The following is a 12,795-nucleotide window of genomic DNA, read 5'->3' as shown; positions in this document are numbered from 1 at the left end:
CATGCAGTTGACACAGAACGAAGTCTCTGCTCCCTAATCTGCTATTCAAGGGTCTCTGCTCCCTTCCTTACTCTTCATTAGCCTCTCTTTCCAATTTCCTTTTTTTTTTTAATTTTTTTTTTTTTTTTTTTTTTGTAGAGACAGCCTCACTTTACCGCCTTCAGTAGAGTGCCATGATGTCACAGGACTCACAGCAATCTCTAGCTCTTGGGCTTCCACGATTCTCCTGCCTCAGCCTCCCGAGTAGCTGGGACTACAGGCGCCCGCCACAACGCCCGGCTATTTTTTGGTTGCAGTTCAGCCGGGGCTGGGTTTGAACCCGCCACCCTCGGCATATGGGGCCAGCGCCCTACTCACTGAGCCACAGGCGCCTTGCCCAGGGCTACAGTACAGGGACGTCACCATAGCTCACAGCAACCTCAAACTCTGGGACTCAAGAGATAATCCTGCCTCAGCCTCCTCAGTAGCCAGGACTACAGGCATGAACCACTATACCTGGCTAATTTTTCTATTATTATTATTTTTTTTTTTTGTAAAGACGGCATCTCACTTTTGCTCAGCCTGGTCTTGAACTCCTGGCCTCCAGTGATCCTCCCATGTTGGCCTCCTACAGTAGTAGGATTACAGGCGTGAGCCACCACACCTGGCCTCTTTCCATCTTTAACCAGTATTGACTCTAGATTCCTACCAACTCTCCCTGGGCACAAGCATCAGGATTCCTGCTGCCCCCCACTTCTCATCTGGCATGTCTTACCTCTCTTCCCCATTTATCTAATTTTTTTCATCCTTTGCAATCTATTTGAAGCCCTCTCTAGATCCTGAAGCATCTCCCAGCACCCCCGTATTACTCCTTGACTAACACACCACACGTTTGACATGGAGCATAAATTACTTGGTGCCTTGTCAAATTCGTGGCAGGGGTGATACCAAGAAGATACAGGCCTCTGGAAAAGGTCTCAGCTTGTGAGAAGACCAATATTTGAGTTTGTGTCCCACTGTATTTGAGCTGTGTGGCCTTGGGCAAGTCATTTCACCTCCTGGAGTCTCAACTTCCCCAGTGTTAACGTGTACAATTCCAACACCTCCAAACCCACTGGGTGGTTGCAATAGAGTTGGGACTCACTTTATTTCTTGGGTTGCACAGTCAACACTCAATAAATCGGTGTTGAATAAGAAATGAACTCACGCACATGTTGAGGCAGCCAGGGGCAAAGATCTGGTACAGCAGGTGCTTCTGACCCTTGACAGGGAGATGGCTTTTGTGTTTGGATGCTGTGGGATTGCAGGATGGAGGGAGGAGTTCAGAAGGCAGAGTGATTCTGTGAAGCCATAGCAAGCCGTCACGGAAGATGGACTGCCCCTGTAGTGCAGCCCACAGAGTCCTGAAGGGTAGGACCTGGACAGCTGAGCTCTGCAGGGCACAGATGCCTGAGGCTCAGGCACAGGGTTCCAGGGGCAGCCAGTGGCTAGCGCCTGTCTGGCCACATGTGGGTACACAGCTGCTGCCTGGAGTACACAGATGCACAGATTTGCTGGAAGGCGCTGGCTTAAATTAGCTAAATCTCATAAACACTAAATTTATGTCACAAATTGTCTGATAGTCACGGAAAACACATTTCCAAAATCTACATTTGCAAAAAAATGCTTTATTATGAATTGACCTTGGACCTTGTTCCATCAGCAAAACCTGCTCTCCAGGGGAAGAAGCTCTTCAACTCATCAAGTACAAATGCATCCAATTTTATATTTTCCCTCTCTCTCTTTCTTTTTGTATCTCCTTAACAATGAGGCTGAAAATGTAGGAATTGAGTTTGCAGATGCAAAAGGGCTTGGCAGCTGGCCAGCTCCCTATAACATAGTTCTTCCCTGCTCTGCTCAAGCCCAGGGAGTCCTGGCAAAGGGTGCTCCCAGACACACACACGTGTACGCATACACACAGCATGAAAGGCCCAACCACCAGTGATCAGCCCTGTGATCTAAGGCAAGCCTTCCCTTCCTGTGCACCTCCAGCCGGGGCAGGAGGAGTCAGGGAGAAATCAACAAGCCCCGACCGTCTGGGCAGAGCCCAGGGAAACTTACATTCTGCTTTGGCACAGATGAGGCAGGCGGTGGTGCAGTTGAAGAAGTTCAGGACCCCAGCCACAGCCACGCTGATGTCGGTGTTGCTGGGGTGAAGGTTCAGGGTTGTGAATCTCTGGAACTGGAACTTGACAAACTCCTCGGGAGCCACTTTGAAATGAGGGACCTGGCAGAAGGGCAAAACACAGGCCGCAGGGAGGATCCAGGCGAGTGAGAAGGAAAGAAAGAAAGAAAGAGTGATATGAGTGAACTAAGCTGCGGAGGCTAGATTCTCTGCCACACCTTTCCACACACCCATGGGGGTTGCAGGACCCAGGTCACCTGCTCCACGGGAGGAGACAAGATGATATTCCTGAGGACACTTCAGATGGGAAGACCCAGGAAGGAAAAAACGTTTGGCGAGAAACCTGGACACGTGTATTGTGGGTCTAGGAGCCTAGATGTGGCCCGAGAAAGCAAAAGACGAGCTCTTTATTCTCAGAGGAACTGCTCGCTCTGGGCAGTGAGACAGATGGCTCTGGGAGGCATAATCCTTATATTTTATTTGTAGTTAATAAGTCAGAGCAGAGATGGCAGGAAGAGAAAAATGTTACCCTGGGGACTAAGAGAGGAGGCCCCCAGCCCAGCCAATAGGTACATAAACCAGCTCCTGACAGTCTTCCTGGGTGAGTGCCCAGGGAGACAAAGGGGGTGGTGTGGGGTTCCTTTGCAGATGTGCATATGGGGAGGACACACAGCAGGTGAGAAGCCATCCAGAGAGCCTCTCACTAGAGCCAGGTAAATGAATACCTGCTCGGGCTTCATTAGGACAGTCAGCTCCCCTCTGTGTCAACCTTCCTCTGTGTCTATTACTGACATTTCCAGGAGGCACTGCCTCTTCCAGGAAAAGAGACATTAAGAGGCTGTGATGGCTGCTTTCTCGGCAGCTTAGGCTATTTAGTAGGTAATAGGAAAGTTAAAACATAATAAGCTGCTATCCGCTTAGATTTCATTCTGCCACCCTCAGTTCTGGGATGCAGAGCTGGGAGAGCTGAAGTGAAACATGGGTTGGTACTTGTGTTAAAGCAAGTAAGGTTGAGGGTAGACAGCAGGAAGAACTTCCTGGTGGTGGGTGAGTTGTTTTCTAGAATGGATTATTCAGAAACAATTGCAGAGGTTTTTCTTTTCTTTTTTTTTTTTTTTTCCTGGCCTAGCCCAGAGGTTATCTTGCCAGGCATCTGGGAGATATTGAGATGGTCTCTGAAGGATTCTGCAGCCTTGTCCTTTTAAGTTTCTAGTAGAATTCAGTCAGCCAGAGACCAGACTGAGATGAGAACAAGGCAAAGATTTAGCAGAGAGTAGGAAGAAAATTCCTGAATTCAACTAGGATTAGCCTGTGAATCATAGAGAGAGGGCAACAAATATTTTCCAGCAGAAACAAAAAAAATGCAGAATTGGGGGGGGTGGCCCCTGTGGCTCAAAGGAGTAGGGTGCTGGGCCCATATACTGGAGGTGGCGGGTTCAAACCCAGCCCTGCCCAAAAACTGCAAAAAAAAAAAAAAAAAAAAAAAAATCAGAACTGAGGAGAGCCTGGTGAGTTGGAAAAGATGATTCTGTGAGTGAAGCTGACCTGGTGCATGTCATGAGGGGTCTTTCTACCTGCTTGTATTTCGTGCTTCTTATACTCTGACTAAAATGAGTAACAAATGGACCTTGAAAGGAAAAGGGTCCCAGAGGGGCAAGTGGCCTGGCCAGCTGGTATAGATGTTTGAGTATCTCTGAGCAAGGTCCTGTCTGTGCAGCCAGCCAGCCCACCGGTAGAGCTGGCAGGTCACCCAGGAGAGCAGAGCCCATCAGCACTCTTAGTGGGCGGAGCCCCTAGACATTTCCACGTAATAACAGATCCTCCAGGGGGGTGGGGGAGGGCTCAAGAAGGTGAAGAACAAGTAGGTTTGGAGTTTATCGACTTGGGTTTGCATCCAGGTTTTGCTGTGTGATGGTGGGGGGGGGGGCGCGAATGGGATGTCCAACCTGTGACCCACGGGCCACATGCAAATTATCTGAGGATAGTTTTGCTTATCTATGGTGTTGGATATCACGACAATTATGCATGGATCCTTTTTTTTACTTTTTTTAAAATATTTATTTTTATTGTTAAATCATAGCTGTGTATATTAGTGCAATCAATGTACAATGTGCTTTCGTATACAATCTGAAATATTCTCATCAAACTGTTCAACGTAGCCTTCATGGCATTTTCTTAGTTACTGTATGTAGGCATTTGTATTCTGGCATGGACTTTTTTTGCTAATTAGCTTTCACTAGTGTTTATGTATTTAATGTGAGGCCCAAGACAACTCTTCTTCATCAGAGAAGAAAAAAGGTTGGACACCCCTAGAACTTCATAGAAGTGGAGATAACTAGGTGCTTGTTAGCACTTTGGGACCATAAAATGAAAACCTGTGTGTATACATAGTAGCTGAGTACTTGATGTAGCACGTGCTTGGTTTCCTTTCCCCTTCGCTTTCCCTCCCTCCCATGAAGCTCCAGGAACCTCTGAGTAGGGGTGAGGGTTGAGGGGCCCGAGGAGGGCCAGCTGGAGAGGTGCCTCTTGCACAGCGCCACCTGGAGGTCTACTAGGGACGTGGCAGCGGCTCTACTGGGTCCAGACAAGGAGAGCCCAGCCCATTTGTCTGTCAGTTCTCTCTACAGGATAAAGATCAATTTATACTCGATTTGCAATTGTAAATGTATCCCAGGGAGTCATTGTGGACTTGTGTTGGGGACAAGGAGAGGGGAGCAGAACAGAGTGGGAAGCAGCAAGGCAGAAAGAGCCAGCCACAGGGCTGCAAGAGGGCAGCAGCATTTAAGGAACTAACTCCTCCATGAGAACTCCATGCCTCTCTCTGGAGCTGGGAGTAAGGCAGTTCAGCCTCATAAAATATTAAAAGAAATGCACAATCTGAATGGAGAGGAAAGGTTACTCTAGGAGGAACAGGACCAGATAAAGGGGACGGGTAACTGGCCACTCCATGGCACAGAGGCGGGTGGCCCAAGGCAGGACACAAGGCCTGGCCTTTGCCCTGAAATGCTAAGAGACATGTTGGTGGAGATAAAGCAAACATTGATCCCCAAGAGGAGGCTGTGCTGAAGTGAGGGGTTGGAGGAGGGGTGTCAGGCAAGTGGGGGAGAGGAGGGCGCAGACGAGAGGAAAGGGGGAGCTGAAGTCTTGGCAACTGCTCTAAGGTGAAGATCAGAGCCGCTGCTGGAAAAACAACCTGCCACAGATTTGAGCTGTTTCTTGGAGCAGGCAAGAAAGATTGAAATTACACACCAGGTCTAACTTCCTGGGCAGACGTCTGAGAAGGACTCTGTGGGACAGAAGCTGCTTTGTGACCTGGTCTAGCCTCAGAGTCATCTTCCAGGATATCTGAGGGGGAAACAGGTGGGGAGTTGTTTGCCTGTACCTGCCCACAGAGAGAAGGCGGAGGGGTGGGGAGGAGGCACCAGGGAGCAGCCCAGCTATAGAGGAGCAAGGTCATTACAGATGGGCCAGGATAGAGGCACTTGTATGTGCAGATAACATTTCTGAGAGTGGGCTGATCAAACAGGGAAGATAAATCTTCTGCCTGAAACCTTAGGGACTCGCCAAGAGACAGGACTCATGAGGGACAGTGGTGGCATCAAGGAGGCAGGTCCAAGGCGACCTGGGGTGCTCAGAAGCCTGACTGGTGCTCCCGTCTCCATAGGCACAACTTGCCGAGGAGGCGTCCAGACTGTCCTGCAGTGGGTGCACCATCCTATTTCTAAGAACTGGGTCCTCTTTAGACTGAAGCTTCTGTAAGGCTGAGCCTCTAGGGCACTAGCAAGATGGATGCTTCCTCTCATGTCCCTCCCTGGCTCAATCCCTGACCTCAAGCCTCACCACCAGCTCCATCTGCCCCTAAGATTCCACCGTCTCCCGGGGATACATCTGAAGAAGGATTGATGGACTCTGGGGAGGATTAGGAAAGATGCCAGCATGAGGCAGAAGATCTGAACTTCCGAGGTTGTCTTTTCCAGGGAAAAAGGAGGGGGACAGCCGCTGACAGAATAGGAAGGGGGCAGTTACTCTGAGTCAGGTCCCCCTACCCTTTCCTTCTCCTGGGAAACTAGAGCTGGAAGAAATGGTCTCAACACTCTAAAACTGAGAGGCTCTGCTCAGAGCTGCTTCTGAGGCAGAACGTGCTGCTAGAAGGAGTAACTGACGAAGGAAGAAGCAAGCAAAATAAAATCTCCTTGCCAGAGAACTTCTAAAGCAGAGGCTTTCAAACTTTTATTTTAGCAATAAAATGTAGCAATGGCTTCCCCTAAAGGCATTCTCTCTAGAATCACATTCTATAGACAGACAACCATGGAGCTGCTCATGTCGACATGAGTGTGGACACTCCAACTTCTACCCTCCCAGGCTCTCCTGACCACTACCCTCTCCGGCCTCTCCCTCAACACCCCCCCCACCCCAGCCACCAAGGCCACTGGAGGCACTGGACCCTAAGACTCAGAGGCACTCAGCTGGAAATGCCTCCATTCGAACATGCTGGAACGGAGTAAGTGTGCAACAAAGGACTGCTTGTCTTGCATTTGTGTTGATGTTACTGTCTTTAATGATATCACCCCCACTTTGATGGGTTCTCCCAGCCCTCAGAAGCCCTATCCCTGGGCCCAGGTCCAGGCTCGAGCCTACACATGTCCCCCCAGCCCAGCCCAGCACTCACCTCCTTCTCCCCACAGATGTTGCTGATGATGGAGCTGGAGGCTGGACTGGACGATGGTCCCAGGACAGCGACCACCCCCTTGGGGAGGATCTGACACACTGCAGCAGACAGCAGGGACAGGAAAGGAAGCAAGGTACTCATCAGGTCAGGCTCAGTCACTGTCCCGTGTGGGCCGCGTCCTTGAGTCCTCTGGTCTTCACCTGCTGGCCCTCACCTCCTGTCCGCCCCTCCCAGGGCCTCCTCTTCAACCCTTACAAACCAGTGTCTCTCCTTCTCCCCCTGGACTACCGGGCTCCAGGACAGTTTTATTGGAGTTTATGGACAGTATTAAATGAGGAAATGACCCAGGTTATGACAACATACGGCCACAGCCAACAGGGTATATAAATTGTCAGGGCTGTTGCTGAAGGACAGAGGCTGATGGAGAAGCCTGAAGATTCCACGCTGGGGTGTGTGTGTGTGTGTGTGTGTTGGGGGGGGGGCCGTGGCTGCTGTAGAGGCTGGGGACCTAGCTCACAGAAGAGCCACTCAGCATACGATCTCTTAGGCCCCTAAATATAGAGTCTGGGAGGAGGAAGGGCAGACAGGGAGTGAAGATCATGCAGACAGAGAGGAAGGAAGGAAGAAAGCGGATGCAGCTAAGGTCAAAGGGAGTGGGAGAAAGAAGAGAAGAGAAAATGGGAGACAGAGAGAGAAAGAACGGGGGGCAGAGAGAAGTCTCATTTGTCAATATGCCCTCCGCTCCCCTCACTCAGGGCCTGGCAGGCTCCCTTCCCGGAGCCTGTCCTGTCCTGACATAACAGCACTCCCAGGATTTTGTGCCTGCTCGGGAGGAAGGTACCCTTCCTCCCCCACCTCTGGACACTCAAGGATCACCTCAAACACCGCCTTCTCCCTAGGCCTTCCTGGGTTCCTCTGAGTGGACATAACCCTGCCTGTGGCTCCCAAGGCCCAGGGTCTGTGCCTCTATTCTGGACACTTGTAACTGCTTCTATTTCAGTCTGTTGTCAGAGTCCCCCTCTCAGCAGATGTCAGACCTCTGAAAGACAAGCTCTGAGGCACATTATCCTCACTCCACACCTCTCCTTGCGTCAGTGTCCAGCACAGAGATTTCTAGCCAGTGGGTGCCTAGTTCATATCTGCTGAGTGCACACATACGTGAAGGGGACATATGTTCAGAAGAGGAGGAGAGAATCTAAGATTTTAAAGTGCTGACAATGGAAGGGGTAACACAGAGAGGACACGAGAATTCTCAGAGCACACTCTGTAATATCAGAAGCACTGCCTCAGAAAGTGCGTCCAGGTTCCCCATCTGACGAGGCATCCTGTGTGCAAAACTCAAAGCTTAACTCTACACACATTTTCTTCTTACTCACATTAGAAGCCAGGAAATTGAGGTTAAAGGATCAGTACAAGGTCTCTTATTGAGTCAGCTGCAACCCGTATGCTCTTTTTCTCACAGTAGAGTCCTGACCATTGGCCAACACAGCCAGTGATGGCCCGGATGGGTCATTGGTGGCAAGGTAGAATGCCAAGGTTCAAATCTGAGCACTGCAACTTACCATGTGAACTACAGACCTTCAAGGGCTTCTGTTAACCTACATCTCAGGCAGGGATCCTACAACATCCAGAATCTCAGCAGACAGAGGCTGCAGCAGAGGGAACCTGAGGAGGCCTCATTAGGATAATACAGTGACAGAATCATCCGCAGTGGCACAAGTGGTGATCGTCAGGCTTTACCTCTGAAGAGCCTCTTCAAATTTCGAGCTATTTCTCATGTGATCTCAACCAACTTAGCTCTTACTATCTGCTAAGTGCTTTAAGTTCATCTTCCCACCAAATCCCTACAACAGCCAGAGGAGGGGTCTTATGTGCTGATTTGACCTGTAAGAACCTAGCACCCCCGAGATGTTATGTGCCACACCCTCGGTCACACACCTACTCAAAGCCAGACCCAGCATTTGGAGTCCAGTTTCCTGGCCCCAGCCAGCATTCATGCCGCTCTCTCCGAGACGCCGATTTGTCTGCGCTGCTCCCTGCAGCCATCCCCCCTCTTCTCAAGCCTTTACAGCTGAGGTCCTCCCACCCATCTCAGTTACTGAATCTGTTTTCTCCAAGGTTGCCATGACCTGTTAATCTGTTCTCGTCTTGTTCTCTTTTGACAGCACTTGATTACATTGTCCATTTGAATTTTATAACCCTGTCCAATCCTGATTCTCAGCTGGCTCCCTGGTCAATCTTTCTCCCTTTATTTGCTGATTCTTCTTCCTTCTCCCACGCACTGAACACTGGCTTTAGCCATGCTTCACTCTCCCTGGGTAATCTTAGCCTGGACTGCAGCGTCCACCCTCATCTCTGCCCAGATGACCTTACGCTCTGTCCTATGTCATGGGCTACAAAATCAAGTTCCAACCACCTGCTAAACATCACCACAGGGTCTTCCCTCTGGCATCTCATGCTTAACATGGGTAGAGTAAAGCACAGTTATCAAAAGCTCGGACTCTGATACAAGACTGTCTGGGTTTGAGTCTCTGTCACTTCCGAGCTGTGGGACCTTAAGCAACTTACTAAACTTCTGGGCCTGTGTCCTCACCTACGAAACTGAGATGCTAACAGCACCTCTCTCATAGGGTGGTTGTGAGAGTGTGTTGGGTGAAGTGCGTTAGTATAGACGAAGTGCTTAGAATGGTATCTAACGTGCTTGGTGACCCTTCTGCTTATGATCCTTATTGTATCACATTAGTTATACGTTTTTCATAACTTGATTTGATCTTCCCACTTCTATGAAGAAGATTCATTTTTATCACCACTTTACAGATAGGAAAGCTAAGATTTAGAAAATTCAAGTAATTTGTTCAAAATCATACAAGTAATATAAGGTAGCCCTGGGCTTGAACTTGAAGATCCATCTTAACTGCTCTGCCAGATGTCCCTTCATGTCTCAAGTTCAAAGCCATAGTCACCCTTGACTCTTTCCTGCCTCCCCTCACTAAATCAGTTCACTTATTGTACCAGATTCTGACTGTTCGACCTGCTGTCCTTTCCTTCCTCCTACCACCACTGCCCCAGGTTGCCTCATCTTTACAACTTGCCTTCCTACGTGGTCACTCTGTCTCCAGGAGTCTTCATTTCCAGTCTATCCCCCAAACTCTCAGGCAAATTATAATCCTGAAACAGATCTGTGCACTCCTCCAAGGCAGAGACCTTGTCTTATTCACCTCTGCCTCCTCCATACCTAGAACAGGGCCTAACTCAGAGTTACGTGCCCCATAAATAGTTCTTGGACCACGCTGAAGCCTACTCTACACTGTCAGTGGAAAATTGGAAATAAATTAAATGTCTGATCATAAGGGAATAGCTATAGAAAATGTGGGTCATATGCCCAAATGAAATATTATTTGGGCATTTAAAATGCTTATGAACATTTTATATTAGTATTTAAAATATTTATATATAATAATGTTACAAGAAAGAAGTAGGATGTATAATTATACACATCTACATGAAGGCTACAACTAAGCAGAGAATAGTTATACATCGAGGAGTGATGAGATGTTATTAAAGGCAACATATACCGAGTGTTAATTACAACCCAATTGGAAGAACTTTACAGGAATTGAATTATTTCAAACAATCTAATGAAACAGGTACTATTACTGTTATTGTCATTTTACATATACAAAAACAAGACAAAAACATTAAAGGACAGAGTCAAGATTCAACATCTGTATCCCTTACCGCAGGGACCAGTGCCTTAACCACGGGGCCACATGGCCTCACCCAGTTAACAGCAATTAACTGGAATGCTTGTAGAGATTGCCTCGGCCACTGGAACATGGAGTGATCGTCTTCCCTTTTTTCATTACTCTGGTTTCCATTACATAATAAGCATGTACTTCTTTTATAACAAGTTGTAAAAATGCAATGCTATCATAAAAGAATTTCTTCCTAGGAGCAAGTAAAATTTAAATGCATCTGACTGCACCTGACCTCCTGGAGACCCTCCCCTTCCAGACCTTTCTCCCACCAGTCAGTTCACCTGGATTGTACTCTGCAGATTTTCCTGCCTAAGCCTGTTCCTGAGTGGTTATCTCTGACTAGACCAGGGGTTCTTAAGCTACTGCCTGGGGTCTGTGGGTAGAAATCAGGGACCTGGGAATATCTCGGGGAAAAAGCACGTCATTATTTTCTCTACCCTCTAAGTGAAAGGCGGCATTTTGCTTCATTTTGAATGTCGGTGACAAACCTCGGTATATTAATAGCACCTGTGACTTCGTCACTAAAAGAAATTACCCATGTTTCATATCAGTGCTGTGCTGTGGATATCTTGAAATACCATTTATATTCATTATTACTTCGAAATTAAGCTGGCGAGGCCCAGTGCTGAGCTTGGCTATTTAATATATTAATGAAGAAGCACATATATTAATATATCACTATTAAAATTTTTTAACTGCATTTCTTTATAATTGGTTTCCATGGTCATACCTCCTATTTTATTTTATTCACTTAAGAACATTTTTTTTCTGAGGAGTCCATTAGCATACCCAGTCTTTCATGGTCTAGGGCCTATAACCCAGGCCCTCTGTTGCCTTTCCTCCTGGCAAACTCCTACAGATGCTCCAGCACCCAGCTCACATCTTGCCCTCGGGCAGGAAGGCATCTCTCTCTATATATATGTGTATGACCCTGTGGCTCTGAGTCAGTTGTTTAAAGAGACTGGGAAGCTTCCCTATTCTCTCAATTACTGGCCAGCTTCTGCCCTGAACAGAACATCACCAGAGATGTTGGGTTTCAACAGAGGGAGGTTTCCCCTAAAAATAAATTCTTATAGCAGGCTATTATTTCTTTTTCCCAATTCTAAAATATACAGAAGGCTCTGAAACTGGATGTTTTTCATCAAACTCATTTGGGAGCAAAATCGGATCTCAATAGACAGATTGAACTATTTACAATCGTGAATACGTTAAGTATGAGATGCCGCTGGTGACATGACTTACAGTGTGGTGACATCTTTCCAATGTCTCAAGAGTTTTGGATTCTAAGCACATTGGGCCTTAATGGTTTGTGGACTGTGTCTGCCGTTCTAAGCTCCTCACACATGTGTCCATGGGTCCATCTCCCTCACTGGATTGTGAAGTCCTGAAAGTCATGTCCATCCAGTCCCAGCTAAAGGAAATTGGGAAATGAATCCAGTGAAAATGAATCCAGTGAAACTGAATTCTGATCTTATCAGCAGTCATGGCCTGGGGATTTCCTGGGATCTGGGGATTGGTCTTCTGTTCCCTATAAGAGAAGCCCTGCTCCGTAGGAATGGAAATCACTTCCAGCCACAGCCCTGGAAGCCCCCATGCTCTGGTTCTGCAGGCAGGCCCTGGCTGTGTACTGGGAACTCTGAGCAGTTTGTGGGAAGGAGGGGAAGTGTGCTTCACCTCTGCCTCCCAGCAGGGAAGCCAGGGAAGGGAGACTTGAATTACACAGCCATGGCAACTAAGTTTTCCAGGCAGCAGAGAAGTTGGAAGGCAGCAGTCAGAGCAGTTGCTGTAACAGAAGTCCACAACGGGGCTGCTGTGACCCTATGGAGGGTCTTCCCCTAAAAGCACCAGACTGGATTTGGATTTTCCTTAGGAACTGGCTGGATGAGAAGGGCTGGGGCTAGAGGAACTTACTTCTCTCCTGAGTTATCACACACTTTCTCCCTCCGACAGAGGCAGTGCAGGGAGGGCAAGGGTCTGGCTGTGTTGCTGATTGTCCAGAGCGGTTATCTGGGTGCCACTGACAGCAGCCCCTCTACAGGAGGGAGCTTCCTGGGGGGGCCCAGGAGGCTGGTCCTCATCACTGATGTGTGCTGCTTGGTAAGCCACTCAGCTGCTCTCTGAGCCCACGAGGTGAGCAATCCCAGCCTTACAGAGCTGAGATGTGGAGCAGGGGGAGCAAGGAGGACTCGGGGTCCTTCGCATAAAAACAGTTCACGATGCCAAAG

At 48.4% G+C, this 12,795-nt stretch overlaps 1 protein-coding gene across 2 annotated transcripts in view; it reads right to left on the bottom strand.

The window, feature by feature from the left end:
• GRIK4 (glutamate ionotropic receptor kainate type subunit 4) overlaps nt 1-12,795 on the bottom strand; it is a 465,962-nt gene that overhangs the window by 164,566 nt on the left and 288,601 nt on the right. For both annotated transcript variants that reach the window (XM_053595472.1, XM_053595471.1), the window contains 2 exons: nt 6,813-6,910; nt 2,080-2,245 (listed from right to left, as the gene is read on the bottom strand). In XM_053595472.1, coding sequence (XP_053451447.1) covers nt 2,080-2,245; nt 6,813-6,910 — 264 coding nt within the window. The remainder of the gene's footprint in view (nt 1-2,079; nt 2,246-6,812; nt 6,911-12,795) is intronic.

Source organism: Nycticebus coucang, chromosome 6, assembly GCF_027406575.1.
Source record: "Nycticebus coucang isolate mNycCou1 chromosome 6, mNycCou1.pri, whole genome shotgun sequence".
NCBI lineage: Eukaryota > Metazoa > Chordata > Mammalia > Primates > Lorisidae > Nycticebus > Nycticebus coucang.
The sequence above is the reverse complement of the archived record's forward strand: the minus strand, read 5'-3'. Positions and strand labels throughout refer to the sequence as shown.